This window comes from Ixodes scapularis, unplaced genomic scaffold (genome assembly GCF_016920785.2).
Source record: "Ixodes scapularis isolate PalLabHiFi unplaced genomic scaffold, ASM1692078v2 PGA_scaffold3__209_contigs__length_174095766, whole genome shotgun sequence".
NCBI lineage: Eukaryota > Metazoa > Arthropoda > Arachnida > Ixodida > Ixodidae > Ixodes > Ixodes scapularis.
This window is the reverse complement of record NW_024609868.1, coordinates 169,741,864-169,765,648: the sequence shown is the minus strand read 5'-3', so window position 1 is coordinate 169,765,648 and position 23,785 is coordinate 169,741,864. Positions and strand designations below refer to the sequence as shown.

The window sequence follows — 23,785 nt, the reverse complement described above, 5'->3', positions numbered from 1 at the left end:
GATGAGGGAACCGCACCTGAGTAGCGAGCAAAGAGCACAGCCAGCATCAGTCCTGTCGTTCACTTCCACACATGGCTGTCATTCTATCAGGGAAACGTCTCACCCTTTGAGGCAGTCGTCCCCTGCGGTGTACATCGCTGGACGGAGGAGCCTGCTGCCAGGAATGAGGGAACCGCTCCTGAGTATCGAGCAAAGAGAACAGCCAGCGTCAGTCCTGTCGTTCACTTCTACACACGGCTGTCATTTGTACTTTTATAAGGAATGCTCATAGTTGTGGAGGGAGCTGCTCCCTCCAAGGGCATAAAGCTCTTATATGTTCTGTGTGTAATTTCATGCAAAAGCAATATTGCACCCTTTGGCATTGACTTACTTTGTTTAAGCACAGCGCGCTGAGCAACAGTTCTTATTTGGATGGAGCCTGCCTTGTTCGATTTTTGTACCGAGACTTGCAGTGAACCTGTAAATTTTGTAGGCACGAAATGAAACCCCACAATATGGTGCATGCAGCGGACATTTGTATGGCGGAGTAGTCAATGGTCACAGAAATGCATTTGTCTTGAGAGGGACCAATAGAGACAAAAAGAAAGAAATTGTTGTCGTCCTGCCACCAATACACCCACCTCACCAAGCGTTCGGCGCATGCATGAAGCCGCCATAAATTTAGTTCACAATAGGTAGACGGTGGTGCCCGAAACGACTTGTGCTGTCTCACGCGCAGAGTTCCAGTGTTTAGGGCACGTGCAGAAAGACTGAAGTTCCCTCAATGCATTGCGACAGCAATGGCGCGTAGTCAAACTGGCTGGTGAGATCGGTCTATGGCATGAATTCCGTATACGCCTCACCCCACTGGTGTTAAGGATGGTTTTGACCTAACATAGTGCGACACTGTTAATGCAAACAAGGTATGAAAAATGTTCATATGGGGCACAAAGTTGCACCCTATTATTTGGTGCCAGCATTTACTAATTCAAAGTAAAATGCAAAGAGTGCCGCAGTTGTACTCGCACTAACAATGTCATGCAGCATTTGTGTCTGGCCATCATGTTACTCAGCAACTGCAGCATCCGCATTGGGCACAAACTCCCAGTCGCAGCTTTGCATCTCGCTGGAGTGGGCGGCTGTGAGTATGGGCAAGGCTCGTGCTGAAGCCGAGAATTTCATCAGCAGGCAGTTAAATTCCACTCGCGCTGTTCATTACAGCGGGGACCAGGGGCGGATTTAGAGGGGGGGGGGGGGGGGGGGTCCGGATGGTCTGACCCCTCTCTTGATTTTTGCATGTGTAAAATTTAGGACGTAAAACGAGGGGGAGGGGGTTCCTAAACGCATGGTGCGCTGACCAACACCTGACCCCCCCCCCCCCCCCCCCCTCTCAGGGAATGTTTGCATCCGCCCCTGGCAGGGATGCATGTATGGTGCGAATCAACACTTACACAGAAGAGCATGCTGACATAAATTCCAATACTTTTTTATGATGTCCTGGGTACATACTGCACATATACGCATGACAGGATAGTCAATTGTTGCAGGAATGCCCAAGAAAGCACATACAACATTTCAGATGGGCAAATACAGGCCGAAAAAGAAGGCAGTTAGGAATTAGCCCAGAGTATGCCTGGCACACGCTCGAGTTAAGGATGATTGTGACTGCATGTCGCTGCGTGTTCCCGGCTACTAAATGCTCGAATTGCGTGTGACTCACCAACTGGAGGACCCACCTGAGGCACAGACTCCTGGTCGCAGTTTTGCACTTTGCTGGATTGCGCCTCTGTGTGCGTGGGCAAGGCTTGTGCTGAAATTGTAAACTTTGTCAGTATGCAGTTCAATGCTACTTGCACTAATTCATCACCTTGGACAAGCATATTCTCAATAATCTGTGAAGGAGAAAATACGACACCTGCGAGAGCAGCAGTTGAATCCAGAGATGGAAGCGTCTGGATGCTGTCTTCCCCCTGCATTGGCTCCCCTGCTTAAAATAGGTAGCATTTTAATACCAAATCTAGGAACCAAGTGACTGCAAATTCACCATCTCTGACTGTGTCAACTTACCTTGGATGTTTCCCATTTCCCTTTCTCGCGGTGGTCTTCGAACTGGCTTTGACAGCGTCTGGTTTAAGTTTTTTGATGCCATGGCTCTGCCAGATCCGAGGTTCAAACTGATCTGGTGTAAAATGGTCCTGTCGAGAATGAACAGGGCTAACTTGTAATTCACGGGACATTGCACTGAGAACACTAAAGAATTCGACTTTGTTTGGAGGTAGAGAGCGTCACACTGTTAGTACAGAAGAGCGATCGCCGCTTTTTTCTCTATCGGAATCAAAAATTCGTCATCAAAACTGCTAGTGCGGTGGGAAGGGCTAATTTGGGACGCTAACCTAAGCGGTAAAATTTGGTGCAAATCAACACACCATGGAAGTAAAATACGTAGAGACACCGATGCTCTGTTCGCGCTAACAGTGCCGCGCATTGTACGCCCTCCCCGCGCGCGGACAGTATGAGCTGGAACACCCAATCCAACCTTTTTCTGCGACTCCCACAAGCTCCATTGTTCCTCAACTTCGCTTTCTATTCCTAGTTCGGACCACAGCTCTCTCAAAAACAGGTGGTAAGCCAAAGAAGCATGAAAGGCGTTTTCGGCTCATATTGGTCCTCGGTAGTAGCTTTTCGTGTTTCCTAGAGGTTCACTGCGAGACACTCACTGCTGAAGCGGCCAGTCGGCGGCTTCATCCATTCATATCGTGTACCTTAAAAACTCAGACTACGCGAAAAACTTTGCCGACGAACAACCGGGTTTTCGAGTGAAAAACAACAGGCTAAAACGGCAGAGCACCGAGACCGCATTTCTGCTGAGACCGAGTTCGGCAGTCAGGCACGTCAGGAAAAACATTGCATGTGTACCTATGTGAACGTGTGTGGAAGAGGTAACTATAGCCCAGAAATGCTCACCTCACAAAGCTTGCTGCTTCTGGTAGGGACGAAGTTTTTCCTCCCAATCATGTGGAGCCATGCCTTCTGCCTCTTCAGAACGGCTGTCCGAAGCGGAACGGCGAACAACTTTTTTCCACTACCAGAACTCTGGCTGCACCCCGTCATCTAACACAAACGCTTACTACTTGACTTGCCTCATTACGGTCCAGAAACACCAGGACGTCGAGCTAAAGTCGTCGGCGAGTATCACGAAACACGCGAGCGGACGGAGCAGCCGAGCAGCTTGGAAGCAAATGGCGGACGGAAGTGGCGACGATTCCGGAAATCACGTGACATCGCTCTCCTCCAATAGAAATAGATGTCGGCGCGGCAAAGAATGACGGTACTTGTAAAACGCAGTGAAAAAACATCGAGGGACTTTATGCGAAACGACCTGCCCGCGCGTCGCGTGTCCTGTTTCTCGCTCCCTTCCGAACGTCACAAGACCACGTGGTTCGACGTGACGTGGCCATGACTCTGACGACCCGAGACCAATGTTGCCTGACGCAACCGAAGTTTCGGTTTCCGTATCAGCTGATGTTTAAATCAGGATTACACAAATAATATTCCACATTTCGCGAATCCGAAGACGTAGAGTTGTTTAGTAGTGGTCTTTGAATTTGAATCACATATAAGCCTAAATTTTTCGGAATTGAGCGGAGTTGGCCTTTAACGCTCCCTGTAAATGAGTCATCTAATTTACGCCATGGAGCTCGTTAGATGACACGGTGTTTCATGTCTGTACAAACGATCGCACTACTGATTTCTTGTGTTGCACTGGGTGATGGGACAAAACATAAAAAAAAATTGTCTGTTTCCCATGTTTTGCGGTACACACCCGTTTCAATCCTGTGGTTCGGTTCGCGTGTCCTCATTACAGATACATCTAGGAAGGGCAACTTCCCCTGCTTTTCTGCCTCGCAAGAAAACTGTATCGCGGGGTGAACACTGTTTAACTCCTGGTGAAAATCATTAGCATGACTTTACCTAAAATGACGAAAGTGTCACCCACATATCGGGGTAAAATTTGACCGGGAACAGAAATTTTGTCAGCAGTTTCTCCTCAATATGCTTCATAACAAGATTGGCAACACTGACAGATACCGGGCTCCCCATTGGACACCCGTTCACTTGATGATACGTTTCCCCACGGGAGGCGAAAAAACATTGGTTTAAGCAAAAACGCAAAAGTAAAATTATATCATCAACGTGAAGTGACGTGCGTGCTCCTAGGCTTTGATCATCAAGCAGACGCTTGCGTTCGACATCGGTGGCAACATTGTTAGGAACATTAGTGAAAAGGGAAACTACATCAAAAGAAAACATGCCATCATTCGGAAGGAGGGTTTGGGCGCGGACTAACTGAACGAATTCTTGCGAATTCTGCGCACAAAAACCATTTTTGCCTGTCACCGGTGCCAGTAGCTCTACCCAATATTTTGAGAGGTCGTACGTGGGGCTGCCGATAAAGAATACAATCGGGCGCAGATGACATTCTGGTTTGTGCACTTTAGGTAGGCCGTACATTTTAGGTGTGCATCCGTCGGAGGAAAAAAGGCGGCGATACAGAGAATCACTCATCCTACCCTTCTTTAGAAGTTCCCGGAGATGATCAACTAACGAACGTTCGGTTTTCCCAGTTGGGTCGCGGGCTAGTTTGACAAAGTGTGCGGGATTACTAAGAACGTTATACATTTTCTGGTCGTAGTCGGTCCTGTCGAGAACCACCGTTCCCCCACCCTTATCAGCACGTACAATAACGATCGACTCATCAGCTCTCAACTCCTGCAACGCCTTGCGTTCATGCTGGTCCAGCTTTGGCTGCGGCGGCTTGGCATTGTTCAAAATGGACAGCACCCGACTTCGGGTAAGGTTGACGCCAGTCTCGCTAGATATGTAGCGGAGTTTCTCCTCGATTTCGACAATGAAGTCACGCTTGAGGATGTATCGAGGTGCCATTGCGAGTTTGAGACCTTTTGAAAGAAGACTCACGTTATGGTCCTTCAATTCCTTGGAAGAGTAGTTGAACACAGTCCGTTTCTCGTTCTGGGAACTTGGTTCCAGGGGCATTAACCGGTCGAGCTTCTTCTTGTGCATTTCTGACTGCTTGTTCTTTTCCATGTCCTCGGCCTGTTTCCGCGCGACGAAAATTCTGTGGAGGTGATCATACTGCAGCACGTGTCGAAGGTTCCGTTCCGCCGTCGCCAGTGGTTTTTTGGCGTAGTTGATCAGTTGCTTGTTATCCTGAACGCGGGTCTTGACACAGTTCAGGCTGAAATCTCGAGCGAGCTTGCGTCCGTAGCGGGTATCCTCGAGCGGCTTGCAACGCAGCCCTTGAGGAATGAGGCCACGTGGAATGCATTGACGGTTGAAGTCCTGGGGGCAATCCAGTCGTACGATAGTCGTTGACAAGTTCAGGTATTCCCTCACATTGCTGAGGGCCACAGAACCGTAAACGTTACAGATAAATGCAAAAATACTCCAAAAGCCGGGAGACGGATGACACTTTCGTCATTTTAGATAAAAGTCATGCTAATGATTTTCACCGGGAGTTAAACAGTGTTCACCCCGCGATACAGTTTTCTTGCGAGGCAGAACAGCAGGGCAAGTTGCCCTTCCTAGATGTATCTGTAATGAGGACAGGCGAACCGAACCACAGGATTGAAACGGGTGTGTACCGGAAACCATGTGAAACAGATCCTTTTTGGATTTTTTCTCCCATCACCCAGTGCAACTCAAGAAATCAGTAGTGCGATCGTTTGTACAGAGATCAAATGCAGTGTCATCTAACGAGCTCCATGGCGCGAATGAGATGACTCATTTACAGGGAGCTTTAATGAAAAGTCACTACCCAAAGCGTTTTGTTGACGAGGTATAAAACCAAATAAAACAAAATGTGCAACCGTGCGAAAGGGAAAGAGATAAGAATGTAGTGTACATCCCCTATGTCAAAAGAGTCTTGAACCTCTAAGTCGCGCTTTGAGGCCCCTTGGCATTCGACCTGTTTTCAAGGCATACAGAACTATTGGAAATTTCGTTTCCAAACCAAAGGACCCAACCCCGGCGAACGTCCAAAGAGGGGTTATCTACAAGATCCCCTGCAGTGACTGCCAAGCGTCCTACATTGGTGAAACTAGGGAGCCTTCATGTGCGCTTTGCTAGGGTGATGCCACCCTTTGTAATACCACTCGCCGACAAACCAGCAGCCGTTTTGGTCCTCGCCCTATTGAAAATCGCTCTAGGGGACTTCAGGAATTCTTTAAAGAATGTGAAGTGTACTTCAGGAATTCTTGTGATGTTTGAAGGGTGCACCGATATTTCCTGGTGGGTTCGTTGGCCCTGTCAGAGGCTCTCCTGAAATGTCTGAAGTCCCCTTTATAATGCCTTGAAATGTCTGAAAGCCTGTCAAGAACTTTTCTAATGGGGTTGGGAAAATCTTCAGGCTTCTTGAGATGTCTGTGGGGCCACGGCCTAGGTGGAGAATACACATTTCGCAGAATTTGAACATAGCTACGTATTTTTTGCAAAGGGAAAAACAAATAATTATTCGGAGAATGTCGATCGTATGTGTGTGCGGCCAGTATTTTATTACTGCTCTTCTATCAAACACAACTGGGCTCCTCGACCCGTCTGTCACTGGCCGGGTGTTCGGTCGCCAAGGGGGCTACGGGTTCGATCGCCCCATGTGGAGAATTGACAAGGCGCGGGCCGAGTGTTGTTGGCCGAGCGGCGTTTTCAGGCGAACAAGCTTTAGTCCCCTAGAGCGATTTTCAATAGGGCGAGGACCAAAACGGCTGCTGGTTTGTCGGCGAGTGGTATTACAAAGGGTGGCATCACCCTAGCAAAGCGCACATGAAGGCTCCCTAGTTTCACCAATGTAGGACGCTGGGCAGTCACTGCAGGGGATCTTGTAGATAACCCCTCTTTGGACGTTCGCCGGGGTTGGGTCCTTTGGTTTTGAAACGAAATTTCCAATAGTTCTGTATGCCTTGAAAACAGGTTGAATGCCAAGGGGCCTCAAAGCGCGACTTAGAGGTTCAAGAGTGAAAAAATGGGTGAGCTTTTGTCCGGTGAGCTTTTGTCCGGAATCCCGGACAAAATCTCACCGGTGTTAACGGCCGCTGTCCCGTTTTGTTCCTTGCGCCTCTTCGTCCGACCGGCTTCAGAAGCATCCAGCGAGCGAAAAATAAGCCGAAGACGCCGCCCGACGACATCATGGACGAAATCGTGACTGCTCGGAATTTCTCAACGGTGACGGGATCTGCTTGCGAGTTCGTGGTTTTCGCTAGACGTGCTTGCTTACTGAGACTGTGTATGTGTACGTGAGGTGCAATTGCTCGGTTTTATTAGCTGAACTATCGTACATCAGGAGTTTACCCAACGGCATTGTGAGTACTTTGAAAGATATTTTTTTTTGTGATAAAGAAGTCAGTTGTTCCTATTTGATATGATCTCTTTCGTCAACAGCGGCTTGCGTCCGGGTTTGAACAAGCGTTGGTTTTTATCGTCTTTTTGAGTTTTAATACGCATGTAAAACTCAATGTCCGCAATAAATTTTCAAAACCCTTTTGAACTGAATTTCTGTCCATGGTTGACAGTCATTTGGGCGTCTAAAAATTTGATGGGCTAAGGGGTTTGGGTTGAAGGGCTGTGGGGCTGGAGCGTTTTTTTAGGGGTATACCTAAAGGGTATTTTTGAAGGGTTTTGAAGGCCTGTGAGGTCCCATATTCCTTCAAGGCTGATGGGCCCTTTAGAATTATTTTCAATAGGGCGGCGATAATCCGTGGGCTTACAACCCTCCCCGAAACAAGCACCTTATCTCACAAGTTCGGAGCAGCGTTGTGGAACCCAGGGAGGGAGGATTAGCATTTTCCCCCTCGGATGGGAAGACCGATGGACACAAAGGCCACTTTCCGGCGCACGGGGAAACAATGAGGAACAAAATGGCGGTGGACGAGGGTGTGGGAAAGGGAAACAGGCAGTTGGCATGACCCTATGCGAAGCGCGTATGGAGGCACCCTAGGTGAAACCGGACGGAGGAGAGACACCAGACTCAAAGAACACAAGCGTGACGTCACGTACGCATTCCACGCGACGCGACTGAAGAGTGAACTGGTGGATCCAAAGGCTCTGGGTGGACCTTGCGTGGACAATGGGGCATTCTTTTGACTTTCCGGCCGCGACGACCTTGGCGAGGGAGGACAGATGGGGGCCCCGAAAGCTCCTAGAATCGTGGTTTGTTCGCAGGGACACATCCGTGTGTAACAAAAACTGCGGCCCTCTCCACGAAGCTTATACGGACATTCGTGATAAATAGCGTTGACTTGAGGTTGAACCTTCCATTTGCTTTGTAACTACTGAAGATGCCTCTCGCATGGGAGGCGAAACGTCTAATGAAATTGTTTTTTTCTGTTATGTCAAGTCGGTGTTCTTATATTAATTAGTTTTAAGCCTTATACATGCTATTGGTAGTAGAAATAAAAATGACATGAAAGTTTTTTTAAAGAAAAATTGGTAAAAAATCTAGTGAAAGCAAAATTTCGGTAAGGTACAACCTGTGTAGTTTCCACATTTATATACATTTAACTAACTTTAATAGTGTATCTATGCTCCGCCGAAATTTCTCATTTTGTTTTGTCTAACGTATATATTTGATCGATTGATTGATGAAACATTTAAATGTTAATTAACTAATTGGTTTATGGGTGTATTGATTGACTGACTGAATGAAATAATAAATGAATGAATGAATACCTGATTTATTGAATGAATGAATGATGGAATGAATGAATTAAGGCGTTATAATTGTGCCCCAGAATAACTGACAGGCCTTAGGGGTGCACGGAGATAAGACTAAAAACAAAAAAAAAACTTACTAATTCTTAAAAATACGCAATACACTCCTCTTGTGATAATTGAAAATGAGTGTGTTGTTGAATTGATGTAAATACTTTGAAACAATAAACATCGAGGAGGAGGACGTAAACAGGATGTAAGAAGTCCTGTTTCCGTCGTCGTTCTCGATGTTTTATTCTTTGAAGTATTCATATCAGTCCCCTTGACCTGCTCGGGATCAGAAGTGAAGACGTCCGTGTCATAACAATCCAACTGTTGTACATAAGCTGCGTGCGCGTCAACGGGCGGACAGATTCTAAGTCAGAAGAAAAAAATAGGTGTTATTCTTCGTTGTCGAGGAACATGAAATAAGATTATTCATAGTAAGAAACTAAAATGGAGAACATAGTTGGGTACCATATTAATAAGTGCCATATCGAGGATTATATGTCTATCCGAAAGAAGCGAAAATCCGAGAGTTGCTAAGATGAACACAGTAATAAAAAAAAACTGTTCGTCCTATGTGGTGATATACACAACTCTTACAAAACGTTATAGATAGGGCTCTAACCTAAGCGTTTTATAAAAGCCTAGGAAATTTCATACATCGGAAGAAAATCTAAACCTTGCTAAAACTAGCGAGTAATATAGGTACAGTATGCAGGAGTAACTTTTGAGGCCATGGAAACTTTGGATGAATAATGATATTTGTCTTACGCGAAACACAAATATTCTTAAGTTTGCTGAATACAAAGACACCAATTCGAAACCAAAGATGAATTGCGTCAACGTCATCTTTGCGAAAATTTGCAGTCCAGATACGTACTCATTCTACAATAGATTTAGGATCCTCAGCAAACTGAAGAATATTCAAGTAACTGTAACTAGAAACAATGTCATTTACAAAAATATTGAAAAGCAAATGTGCGAGATTTGAACCTGGTGATCCCTCGGTCGTTAACACATTAAGGCATGAAGTGCATCCTACGTAGGACACAGTATTCAAACGATAATTGCTCTAGCTTAAAAACCAACCGAAATAACCGAAAGAAGGACCCAAAGTATACGGTTTCGTCAAACATCGATTGTAACCTTCATGTTTACAACCCTTTGAACAATGTGGTGATTTGGGCCAGTTGGTATTGAGGCAGGACGAAAAACAGTGCGCAAGGAGGAGACAAACATATAACAGACAAGCGCTGACTCGCAACAGATATTTATGAGAGGGAGAAGAAATCGCCGTTTATAAAAAAAAGGAAGGAGTAGGACGAAGCACAATATATTTACACCATGAATATTCACAAATAATATGAAACTAAGAAAACTAAAAATCTATAAGGGCTCACACGCAGGTCAAATCATAGTTTCGGGCATCACTTACTCGTTAAAAGGACTGGCTAGAAAGAGCAGCTCGCTTTCATGCAGCATTATCGATGGTTTGATGACAACACACTCTCTGAATTTGGCTATAGATACGCTTCCAGGATTTATCTGGTAGTCCGATCTGGAAATTTTTCTAAAATTCTCGTTTGTTAAAACATTGGTGCACATCGGCAGGTCTGACAGTGCAGCGGAAGGTGTCCTCCTACCGTGGCATGAAGGGAATAATAGTGTTCTCAGAGAACGGTCATTGGCTCACCGATCAGTCTGTCCTACGTGACCATTACCACACGTAAGCGGTAATTTATGCAGAACAACTTCTGTGCATGTTACGAATCGTCGCCGTTGTCGCCTCGTGCACCTGGGTTGTGTGAGCTTTCCTATTTTTGAGCGCACTTGATAGAAAAATTCTGATCATCTTCTCGTGGGCTGAAAACACCGTCGGAAACGCATAGCGATTCGCCACTTTTCTGAGATTGTGGGATATTTTGTGAACATATGGAAACACCCCCGGGCGACCCCTCTGCTCTTTGGGACTGTTTTTTCCCCACTTTAACCTTGCTTATCAAGAACCCCATTACCTCAGTGAAGCGCCGTTCACACAGTTGCAATTGAGTTGGACGGAGTGAGATAAGTCCGGCTTTTAAGCCTCTTACACCGCCTTAGGAACAACTCCGCAGCAGCGCATCCGGTCCTAAGACGTCGCAAGAGGCTGAGAAACCGGTCTTGACTCTCTCGGTCGTACTTGGTTGCAAGTGTGTGAACGAGCCTTGAGAAGGAAGTGTTCTTTCTAGCCACTCTTTTTAGCAACAAAGTGCTAGCTGATCCTGGGTTCTGTCTTGCATGTGTGCCTTCATAGATTTATAGTTTTCTTTATTTCGTAAAGTTGTTGTAAATATTCATGGTGTAAATGTAATTTAGTACGTCCTTTTTTCCCCTTTCTTACTTATGACTACGGTGTGCATTTTCCGGTTTTAACCGAAAAACACCGATAAACATCCGTCGGTGACGAAAATATAAAATCGGTTAAAACCGAAAAACACCGGTGGTTGGATATTTTCGCCCTGGTTAAAACCGAAAAACACCAGTCATTGCTAGTTTCCGACCTAGCGAAACCCTTTTCCCGTAGAGGTTCGTGAAACGTGTTATCTCGTGGATCCTGCATTCTTCCAGTGTTTATACGTGGCTTGCAGGTGGCGTCAGTCCGCCCTCCTTTCTGGGGGTCAAAAGCGTGTGGTGAACGCAGTGGAAGCTAAGCTCTCAAACGCCTTTCCCCCATTGTGTCTCCCATGGCCCCTTTTGGGGAAAAATGAACGCAGTGGAGGGTAGGCTCTCACGTGCCTTTTTCTCATTGTGTCTGGCCAAGTGATGTCGGTGCAAGCCATGTATTCAGAGGTTGCTGTGGTTCCTGGAAGAGAATGGCAACGTCCGTGTCGTACAAGAGCGTGCGTTTTCATAATTGCGGGTTGCGAACCGCAAGGAACGTGCTGCCATGATGGCAGCACGTTCCTTGCGTGTAGATGCAAGCATGAAAGTATGCTTGCGTCGACTATAATAACCAAGTGTGAGAAATAGTTGTTTCCTAGAGAAGAAGTGTATGAACTATGTGAATAAAATTGGAACTCTCTGTCTGTGATCAATCGCTTTTTTTCACCGATAATCACCGATTTTAGCCTCGTCATGAGACGTTCCACGGAAATACACCGGTGTTTTGAAAATAAATAAACACCGAAACACATCCGCCGATTTTTCTCACAAATAAACACCGGAAAGTACACACCCTACTTATGACCATCGTTTTCTTCTTCTATGTATAGATGTTCCTTGTCCTGTCCTTTGAGCAGCGTTTCTCATTATGTCTCAGTACCATCTGGGCCAACTCAACACATTGCTCCAACTTATTGCTTTTGCAACGGGCTCTTTTTCTGTCGTCACTAATCTTCCGTCCATCAACCATAACATACTCATCAACCTCGCCACTCTGTGCAACTGCAGTGCGAAATAGCTTCATGGTACGTAAAGCAAGGTACATTCACTCGTGAGTTACTTGGCCTCTGCGACTTCCTGTTTCCCTCAGATGGAAATTCAAAAATAACTTGTTAAATATCGCGGTCGGAATACTGCCGACCACAGTTTCGAACCGAAAGTTTTATCGGTTCGGTTGGGGTTCAGGTTCGCAGCTTTCAGTTCTGTTCCGGTTCAGTTCCGGGAAGCAAAAATAAAGGTTGAAACAGGTTCAAATCGGTTCGAACCGGTTTGAACCGCTAAATTGAGGATATAATTTCCACGCTGTTCTGTAAATAGGCACTATTTACGCCTTGAAACGACTAACTATATAGTTATTTTTATCGTTCGTACAAACACTTTTATTTTCAGGCTCCACAAATATACAATTCCGTTATTTATTTCAACACAACAGTAATGGAAAATCTTCATTAACATACAAAACGTACTGTTCATATGGCTCAACATTTGGTTTATCTGTCACATATATTTTACCTTACTCAAGTTTTTTTTTTAAATAACAGTAAAGAGTTAAGATTTTTGGTACATACTTGTAAATAAATCAGCTTGAATTTTAGAGTCATACTGTCCACTCCTGTTATTTCTTCGTGTTTAAGTATAGTTCGAAATTTCAGGCAAATCTATTTACAAGTATCAAAACGATGTCGCGAAAAGTGGCAAGGCACACAAAATGCCCCTCAGGGCCGGTTGCACCAACGTCGCTTAGCGCAAAGCGGAGCTTAGCCGGTAACTTAAGCTTAGTTTCGGTTTCGTTCGGTTGCGCCAAACTCGCTTATCGCTAAACCTAGCACTAAACTACGCTTAACTTAAGCGCCCAACATTGGGCGCTTTGCTTTGGTTGTTTCTTAATCCTGGATTAAAAACATGGCGGCTGGTTTGTCACGGTCGACGCGGTGGACGAAATTGGTTGTGCAAAGTGTTTTAGGCTACATCAGCGTGAAAGTCTCGACAAAATGACTTTCGATTGTGACAAGGATGAAGTGTTTATCGACCCCTGTTTTCAAGTTGGCTCTCAACTTTCAGGGCGTGTTAGCCCTAACCGAGAAACGTACGGAGCTGTGGGGCTCACGTCTGTATTCCCGTTGGTTCTTCTGTCAACGAGCTTATTCGTATGTACTTACTAATTTTCGCATAGCTGTAACGTATTGTTATTTACCACTTTGTTTATTTACACTTGCAGCGCGTATCCTTCAATCTGATCAGCGCGTTGAATAGTGGCAGTACATGATCTCGGCGATCAGCTGATTGTCGACACCTCTGCCGTTTGCATTAGATTGCGGCGCTTTTAAGTAATAAAACAGCGAAAATTCAATTTCTTTCGTTTTCTGAGTTTTGAGACAATCTTCAGTGAATTTTCCTTATCTCGCGAGTAGAATCTTGGCTTCAGAAAACAGTATCGTTCCATAACTGTAACTTTTTTGGTGATCGCATTTTTTTTTATATACTTTGCTTTATATCTTTCATTCGTTTCCCGAGAACGAGATACTGTTGTTTCCGAGTTGTGCTCTGTGATGGTGTTTTCCCTTTACTTTTGTCGCTTGTTGTCATTGTGACGATGGTTGAGACTATATACCGGAACACGTTTTCAATAAAATTCAGCTGAAAGTTGCGCCTTGTTGTGTCCTCCGTAACTTTTTTGGTGATCGTGATTTTTTAGGAATATTTTGCTTTATATCTTTCATTCGTGGCGACGACAAATCGTAATGACTACTATGTTAGATTCGGTCATTGCTGTATCGGGGCAGGCTGGGGCAGGTGATGCGAAGAGACGACCGTTCTTATCGGCGCGATGTGATGTACTAGTGTCAGTTTTTTTTTTTCTGAGCCCGACAGTGTGAAACTGAAGTCCGTTTGAGGCTGCAGCGGATGTTCAACTACGGTGCAGTGCAGTTCTGCCACCTTGCTGATAGCAACGAGTACCGTCGATGCAAGGTCTCGTGACCTGACCTCTCGACGACTTCTATTCGACAATTTCTGGGCATTTTCGCAGCTGCCGTGGCGAGTTCGTCACTGTTTTGAACTTCATCGGTCTCAGGCTTCACTTGGTTTTAGTAGCCATCTCACCTGCCTACTTATATCCATGATGTTTTGTCTTCAGCGATGTAGTGAGTAGAGTGTCCTTCTCGCGTTCGGTGAGTTTTGGGGCCCCCGATGGCTCCTTCGCCTCAAAATGTGAGCACGAAAACTACTACCACTGCCAAATATCCTGTTATCAACCGATATTAAACACACAATCACAGATGTAAAGAGCATTCGTGTTTATTTGAAGCTTTGACTTCTGCTATTGCAAGTTAAATGGAAAAATGATTGAATTTGGAGACCTTTAATTTGTTACTCACCGAAGAAATACAGCCAAAAGCAGACGCCAACGACAACTACTACGGCAGTTTTTTTTAGTTTTTTTTTTACATTACGTGATTTTTCTCCGCCAATCGTATTCGTCGCTCTAAGCGTTCCCTAGTTTTCTCTGTTTGTCCCTAGATTCCCTACGCAAATCCAGCGTTTAGCTAGGGGCGCGTCTGTAAAGCCGGCTTAACCTTGGTGCAACCGGAATTTAAACCCGTGCTTACCTAAGCTCGGTTTAGGGCGCTAAGCCGGCTTAGGAAAGCGCCGCTTTGGGTTAAGATAAGCGACGTTGGTGCAACCGGCCCTTATTGGTAAAACGTTTCGTCGCAGTATTAAAGGTTAAATCGCCTTATGTATCATGAACTATGGTTTACGAAATACATTTCACAATATATATATATATATATATATATATATATATATATATATATATATATATATATATATATATATATATATATATATATATATATATGGGTGGTTTCATCTCAAATCGTGCAGGCAAAAAGGGTCGAATTTTTAATTTCGATGAAAAAAATATATGTTATGCCGCCGTTTCTAAAACCGCAGTCGACTCAAACCGCAAGTTCGTCAGATTTTTTCTTCTCGACTTATGAATTTTTAAAGAGGCCGCGACGAAAAGCAGTGTTTTTCACACCCGTCGTGGGTCGGATGTTTCGCTTGATCTCCCGCCATGGATTTTCAGTCCACATTGTATTATCTTTTTTGAAGCACTCTGTGGACACATATAAAAGGCTCCAATACCATGAAATAATTTTAGGCCTTTTGCTTGTTTTCTGTAAAAATGTCAAAAACGCCTCCTCGGTCAATTGTTGACGAACTTTGACAATTAATTACTGGCGATCTACTTGGGTTACACCGATATTTTTTATGTCCACGGAGAGCCCAAAACACGCTCTTTTTATTTATTATAAAATGACTTGGCTGTATAAAATATCCTTTGCGGTACGTTTACGTTAATATTATGCAAAAACCAAAAAGTACCATTTTTGAAATTGATTTTCTCAAAAAACCCATTTTTTATTTTTTTTATTTTTTGTTAAAATGTAGATATGATAGTTCTCTACACGAAAATCAAGCCTAGAAAGTGTATATTTTGTTTGTATGTTTTACATTTAAGCATCAATATCGTACAAAAACGTGTTTTTACGGCTCGAAATGGACTTGCGAATTGCGCGTCTTCACAGCTTGGAAATAGTTTTTTTTTCTTTTTTTCAACGTTCCCACATAAACCTGAAATACAGTATTTCCACCCTGATATATTTATTGATTATTTAAATTTTATTATAGGCGGCAAGCTACATCGGAGGAGTTCCAAAAAGAGAAAGCAACACTTCTTAACAGACCAGCAGGTGTCGTAAATTTTTAACGTGTAGGAGTCGGCAGACGTCTTATTGAGTCGGGGCCCTCATTGGCCTGCATGAACGTCCCGCCCTTTCGGAGCCAGCAGATGACCACGACCTTTCGCTCTCGTTGTGTTAGATGGGACGGCCCGTGACAGTAAAGCGAGCAGCGCACCCTGTGTCACGAGGAGTGAAATGGTACGATTGTTTCGTTGACGCGGCGAACAGTGACAGCCACCCAGGAGGAGTCTGTCAGAGTATTGCACAAGGGAAAGCAAAGGAATCGTTGCCTGAAAGGATGAGGACACCACGGCCTTACAATGTCGACGGTCAACAACTGTTGTGCCAGCCAAAACAACGCCGCGTGCGCGCTAAAACCGGCGGCGCGGGACAGAAATCCCGCAGACGCACACACGAAGATGGGCCGGTTTCTTTAGGGATGTGGGGAAATTTGAAACCAGCCATCCGTGCATGCGTGAAACGATACCGCCTGTTTGCCCTAGCTTCGAGCGCCCTATCCTTACCTTGAAACGGCCGTGCTCTCTCTCTCTCTCCGGGGAGATCCGATGGCACCGAAGGGTTATCTATTAAACTTGAGGAAGAAAACGAGAAGGGAGCGTTTAAGTTTAATTATCCCCACCAACCCGCTCGTTCTGTCCTTATAAAGGGTTATCTCTTTTGGAAACAGCAAAGCCCGGAGACTGATATTAAAACGAGCGTGTTGGTAAATGTGCTTGTGTTTGTATTCTGCCCGGAGACTAGTTGGGTCGAAGTCAGCCTCCTTGTCAAGTATAACCGTTTGTGAAGAGTGGGCTTCTCCCGAGATGAAACGTTAGCGCCGGCTGACGTGTTCTTTTGAAAAAGGGAAGGGGAAAGAGAAAGTTTGAGTAACTGCAGAAACTACCTCGAAAGCTCCTCTCCCGATGTGAAGCTTGAAGCATAGTCTCGGTTACCTTCTCGCGCATCGCCTGCTGGAATCTATTCTTCACTTTCTTTCGTACAGCCACTGTTCCGCACAGCCGTCGTGGATGTGCGTAATAGAGGGAGGAACAGATTCGAGCATCATGTGGACGCCGTCATCCTGCCAGACTTCAATGTCGTGGGACCGACTCGTGTGTGTTTCTTCGCCCCGCTGAACTTTGTTTCTCGGGTGCGATTATTTCTGAACGTTTTTTTTTTTTTTTTTTTTTTTTAATGTTTTTTTACTAACTGTTTGTTAGCACTGTTCAGTTGTTGGGTTTATTTCATCATGGCGGAGCGGCCTGGAGGTGATGTAGAGAGCGTGTTCGCACGCATTTGGTTGCGTCCCGTTTAGGGAATGCCCGGGGGAGTTGGTTTATGTTCTTGCTATGTGCGGCTGAGTTTTCCCGTCTTTATTAAATTATTGATTTTTTGTTTTGTTTTACCTTTACGTGCCGTCGACTTCTTTGTCTGACTCTCCACCAGGCGTGGACCTATCGCCTTACCACCGCTCGAACCTAAATACTTTATTTATTTTTTTAACGAAATTTTCGTTAAGATATGGAGATGGGCAATTTAATTCCTATTTATTTATTTTGATTTCCTACCCCTCTCCATGACACACTCTCTGTGTGTTTCGGACCGTTTCTGTGTCACCACTTTTGTGCATTACGGAAGTGAAAGGACATTCCCTGGTGACCTGTGCGATGTGCGGTGAACAAGCTCCAGTGTTTGGTTTCGTAAAGAATTGTATATAATATATCGACGATGTGGTGACTTTCTTTGTCTTAGTAATATGACAGCTAATAGCTAGTCGTGCTAGTTTACTTTGAAAGGTTTATAAATCGAAACAATACAACGTCTTTGCCTTTCTGTTATTGAAAGTCTACTAGGCCTGCTGATTTGGTTAGATATGTATCTCATGGTTCCCGCTCTTATCAAAACATACATAAACATTCAATATCGCAAAATCCGTTTATAATTGATTACAAAATGCAGAAGAAAATTCAAGAAAACTTTTTCACAATTCATAGAGACGCATGGGTCGCTAAGTCTGACTTAGGTCTTGCAAAACAAAGACGTCTTTTTCCGATATTGAGGCCTAAATATAAAACATGCAAACAAAATATACACTTTCTAGGCTTGATTTTCGTGTAGAGAACTATCATATCTACAGTTGAACAAAAAATAAAAAAAATAAAAAATGGGTTTTTTGAGAAAATCAATTTCAAAAATGGTACTTTTTGGTTTTTGCATAATATTAACGTAAACGTACCGCAAAGGATATTTTATGCAGCTAAGTCATTTTATAATAAATAAAAAGAGCGTGTTTTGGGCTCTCCGTGGACATAAAAAATATCAGTGTAACCCAAGTAGATCGCCAGTAATTAATTGTCAAAGTTCGTCAACAATTGACCGAGGAGGCGTTTTTGACATTTTTACAGAAAAAAAGCAAAAGGCCTAAAATTATTTCATGGTATTGGAGCCTTTTAAATGTGTCCACAGAGTGCTTCAAAGAAGATAATATAATGTGGACTGAAAATCCATGGCGGGAGATCAAGCGAAACATCCGACCCACGACGGGTGTGAAAAACACTGCTTTTCACCGCGGCCTCTTTAAAAATTCATAAGTCGAGAAGAAAAAATCCAACGAACTTGCGGTTTGTGTCGACTGCGGTTTTAGAAACGGCGGCATAACATATATTTTTTTCATCAAAATTAAAAATTCGACCCTTTTTGCCTGCACGATTTGAGATGAAACCACCCATATATATATATATATATTATGACGACACAGCTGAGCTAAAAGCAATAAAATTTTCGAAATGTCACTAAATTATAAGGACAAGCTTCAGTCTGTCTTTTAGAGAAACATTGAAGGTGTTTCTCTAAATCGCAATGCTTGTTTTTCTAACTAAACATTGTTTACACTCAGCACCGTGATGCAGGCAACGAATCATGCAGAAATGAGTGATCGTCATTGTTCTCTACAATTTAGAAGTGCCTTCCCACTCGGATCGAATTTGCCCTAAAATGGCGCTTGCCGAAGTGGACATTTTCTTATACAATATAAACTGGCATAGCTGGCATAACCTGGCTCTTGAGGTTTGTTCTTGACAATATGCGGTCAATTCACTTTGCAAATAAGTATCACTCTTGCTAATTGATAATTTGTTGTCAAATAAAAGTAGTATTTCATACTTTAGTCGACATTGCAGCTACCTAATTGGTCACCTTCAGACGGTTTGCGTACGTAATAGTGAAAGCTCCGCTACGCGCGCCCGTGTACTTTGTTTTGTCCAGCTCACAGACCCATAAAAGCTATATTTACCGCATAAAAGAGGTAATATCAGACTTCTATTTGTTTGAGAAGTTATTTGTATCAGAAACACGCAGTTATTTAAATTAGCTTCAAAATCAGAAATTTGTTTAAAAGTCTCCCGAACCACTTATGACCTGCCTATCGAGGAAAAAAACAAAAAAACGCCGGAAAATATTTGCAGAGCGTCTTTCAGATAATTTGGGGGTGCATTCACTTATGACGTACATTTTTAATCTGATCGGCCAATTGTTGTGAGATCTTCAGTCCGTAGTTATGTATATTTTTGTTATCATTTATAAATTTTTCTTTATGAACTTCATAAAACCGCTTGAGACCGACACGAGAGGATGATACTCAAAACGCTGATTGGCATTGTGAAACATCGGGTTGCCGGGTATGCCAAAGAGGACCTTGTGCTCAAATGATAGATCATAGGAAAAATACACGAAATGTGCACATGGAAAGATATAACACATTGTATTTTTTTAAATAGTCGCTTGCGCAATGCGCCTTAGTATAAAACAAAATACATAGAGACGCATGCAATGATACTTCTAATTATACATAAATATTGCGAAAGAGAGACAAAGGCTCTTAAAATTCTAATGTAAATCACGTTTTATGAGCTTGCATGAGCTTAAAACTTCGCAGGGGCTAATGTTATATTGGGGAGGCTAATGTTATATTCGGTTTTACATACACCTGTTTGGGCCCTCATTTTACAACTGTGCTTTATCAGTAATGCGCTCTAACATTGCATTAAGCTGCCGTATATCATCGTGAGACTGCTATAAATACTGCACAACTTTACAACTTGGACACCTATCGTTGTAAACCTCGCATTTCACCAGAAAGCTGAACTGTTAGACATGGTTACACACTTGGCGCCATCACGCTATATGCTGGTGGTTATTGCGATTTGTTGGATTCCTAACCTAACCTAACCTAACCTAACCTAACCTAACCTAACCTAATATCCCCGACAAAAGGCTGAATTGGACTTCGGCATGAGTGAGGAAGAAGTCTAAATGTACCAAAAACAGCTGTTCTTAAAACTGTGCGTTTTATATCGCGGCAAAATTTCACGCTCCTTAGAACGATCCTCAAAACTGTATTTTTGTGTCCCCGCAGAATTTGATGTTCTTGGCAGTCATGCATGAATTAAAATAATTGTGAACAAACAAAAATGATAACGCTTTCGTTAAGTATTTGCAGATATTTTTTGTTTAATGTTGACAATATCCACTGTTTTTATTATATTGATTAAAACTCATTTTTATGAACGAAATGCAATTTATTATATGGGCTGTTTTCTTTTATGTGGGCATAATTCCTCTGGCAAAATATTCCCATCACACTGATTGGTTTCGGCCATATTGCATTTTGACAAACTGATACCATTCGATGTAATTAGTTTCTGAATTACTTATTAAATTAACATTTAATTTTCAAGTTTAATGGTATAGTTTAAATTAGAAACTTTGTGAGCATCATTGAAGAACAGGAAATCAGGGCACCTTCCGAAAGTATAAGGAATCCGGAGAATTTTGCAGCGTTTCCAGAAACCGCCTTTTTTGGACTGGTTTTGAAGTTTCGGTTTCTTATAAGAACTGTTCTCTGAAGAGCTGCCCAGCTTCCCGGTTGTCCAAGCTCTCAACTACCACGCGCCGCCACGCGTTCTTAGCAAGTTGAAGGTGAACTAAAATATCAAAGCTTATTCTTGTGTTGTCATTCGAGAAGCAATACGTTTCATTTCGCCGGAATACGTCAAGTACGCTATCTTCTTTCCACGATTGAGGCGAAGCTTTAGTGGAACTTTTTGGCTACGGCTAGCAGGACCGATGACTCTCAGACACGTTCTGACAGAAAAACGAAACCTAAAAACGCCTGCTAATCGGACTTTTTTTTTTTTTTTTGAAAAGCCGGAAACCGTTTTGGATGCCCTCTATGTTTTTGAGGGGAACTTAATTAGTGGCTTTCAAAAATTCCCTACAAATTTCTTATTAAATCCATACATCAAAATTTACTGCTGAAAAGGTAATTGCTGGAAAGTAATTAGGAACCTCAATATAACGAAGGTTAATTATTTTTCAAAATAGTCCCTTGGGTAAAAATCAACAGGAGAGCAACCTTTTTTCTCTGCAATGCGTATTTGTGGAGGAGCGATTTGGCCTTCCTTTTCGAGAAACGCGTTTTTTTTCCCTCTCGTTTTGGCACTGCACTCTGCATGTAGTAGGGACCAATCAAGCTGTTGGGACAACTTTTTTCTCAGCCTCCACCACGCTTATTACGTGGTGAATAGAGATATATGAAATATACTGTTGTTGCGTTCCAAATAACAACAAATTTTCTCATATTGTAACCGTAACACATGACTTTGTAAGGATAATTTTCGCATGCTAGTCTAGCGAATATTGAGTTCATCGTAAATATTATTTGTTTTACCGGAAGCTTTTATTGATTACCGATAAATCTTATTTTTGAATGTAGCGTGCAGTCGCGAACGATATAAAAAAAAAGCCCAGGTGAGGGCGTAGCTCCCAAGCCCTTCAGTGCTACATCATGTAAGAAATCTTAGCTATCATCATGGTGTTGTGCGCTCGACAAACTATTCAGCGGCTGTTTAATTTTTGTCATATACGATTGCTGAATCAGCACCTATTTCGGCGCTATTTTCGTATCAAGGTTTCGGCGTTCCAATACAAAATGCGAGAACGAGGTATCCTAGAATTGAGCGCGCAGTCACGGCGTGTTGCTTCATAAGATCGTAGACTAAAAAATTGAGATCTTTTTTTTGTTAAATTTATAAAGTTGAATCAAAGAGAGAAATGCAGATTTCAACAAAGAGGTGCGGTGCAATTTAGAAAAACAGAACGCTTATACTCATTTTTGTTCGCAAAATAATTAGAAAAAGTCTACAAACTGATCGCTCAACTTGCCGGCCCCGTATTTTCAGCCGCGCTTAATTTCAGCTTTTGTCGCGGAACGCCACAACAAATTAGCACTGACTCAGCAACAGCCGATAAAGTGAGAGTGACGACGACAAATTAGACAGCGGCTGAAGCCTCAATGATGTTGGAGCTTTCTTCGGATAGATAGCACTGCAGGGCTTCTGAGCAACTCGCTCGGCCGTTTTTTTTTTTTTTATTGTCCGTGACTGTGAAACTAGGGAATTATAAAAGATATAATCATCAAAAGCCGAAACCTATATTGTTCCGCACCATCTTCACAACAGATGGAAGGCCAGTGGTCATTATTATGCGTGAGTACGACGCACTTCCGGAGATCGGGAATGCTTGCGGCCATAACCTCATCGCTGAGTGCGCTGTAGCAACCGGAATCGCCCTGAAAAAAGCGCTTAAAAGTGACTGTTCTCTCTCCGGAAAGGTGAGAGATTGTTTTCTTCTTATACAACAAAAACTAGCAGCCTGCGTTGAAAATAAAATATTACTAGCAAAATGTGTCTCTCTAGGTTAGCGATAAGTCGTTCAAGTTAAAATGAGGCTACGCGGTATCGATACTGTGCATTTGTGGCAAGTTGTTTTCTGATTTAATTTTATGCATTACACTAGCACTATATCGGCTGTTGCGGCCGATAAAACACGACGAGCTGTTTGCGGGGGGAGTGCGCCTCTGAGATTATTGATCTTTATCTATACACAAGTGTGGGAGAGGGAGTGAAAACCCCTCACCACGAGAAAAAGATAGCGAAACAGTGCTGACGCAGGGCGCTGCTCACTATACGATGCATCCACCTTTGTTTATAAGAACAAAACACAACGCTTGTAAACAAAACAAAGATCACTGTTATAAAAAAGAATCAGAAAACCATAGTTTAGGGTCAGAGCATAAAGCAGAGCACTCATTGCAGCAAGCAGTTCAAGGCACTTGGGCAAAGTTCCGATCATATGCCAATCGCTGCAACGCTGCCTCAGCGACCTTCTTGGGGCTGAGGTTGGTGACGCACGTCTTGGAACACGGATCACCTTTTGCTGTTGATCAAGTTTGTCCCGGTGTGTCATTTGAGGCTGAAGCTGACGTTTCACTTTTGTGCGTGTCATGCTCTCTGCATGTTGCGAGCAGTGTCAGAGTGCAATGCTTCTTTGGTCGGCTGCAAGTGTTGTCGATACCGCCACAGCAATTGGCCGTCGGATGTGATGGCGTTATATGATCTAGGATGCCCGGAAGACTTCAGAACCTGGGCTTTGGTTGTACATGCCCCGTGGTTGATCCGGTCGGTGCCTCCTAGATTGAGGGGTACCAATGGACCCCTCTTACGTTCTGTTTGACTATGTGCAATCATTCATTTATTTAACCTTAAGGACTGGTTAAGGGCATTACACAAGGTGGTGACCATGAAGGACCTGATAATAATAATAATAATAATATTCTTTATTCAAATAAATGTCTAGGAGAATGGGGCAAAAGGCGATTTAAATCGCCTGAAAAGGGTTCAGCCCCCTGTACAGTCAGCAGCAGAACGTACAGAAACATAGGAAAAAACAATCAAATACTCATTTTGACATTACACTGAGATACAGTGATATAACAAAAGAAATGTGGCCGGAAACTTGAATAAGTCATGTTA

At 43.4% G+C, this 23,785-nt stretch overlaps 1 protein-coding gene and 1 long non-coding RNA gene across 2 annotated transcripts in view; one reads left to right on the top strand and one right to left on the bottom strand.

Annotated features, from left to right (window-relative positions):
- The window catches only part of LOC120843476 (peptidase M20 domain-containing protein 2-like), a 198,070-nt gene that overhangs the window by 44,500 nt on the left and 129,785 nt on the right, over nucleotides 1–23,785 (top strand). The window contains exons 3-4 of the mRNA XM_040214866.1: nucleotides 2,855–2,861; nucleotides 22,433–22,584. Coding sequence (XP_040070800.1) covers nucleotides 2,855–2,861; nucleotides 22,433–22,584 — 159 coding nt within the window. The remainder of the gene's footprint in view (nucleotides 1–2,854; nucleotides 2,862–22,432; nucleotides 22,585–23,785) is intronic.
- LOC115325051 lies at nucleotides 1,768–2,598 on the bottom strand. Its single transcript, XR_005716191.1, has 3 exons — nucleotides 2,047–2,598; nucleotides 1,895–1,963; nucleotides 1,768–1,789 (listed from the first exon to the last, which is right to left on the bottom strand). It is a non-coding gene; the product is annotated as an uncharacterized LOC115325051 (long non-coding RNA).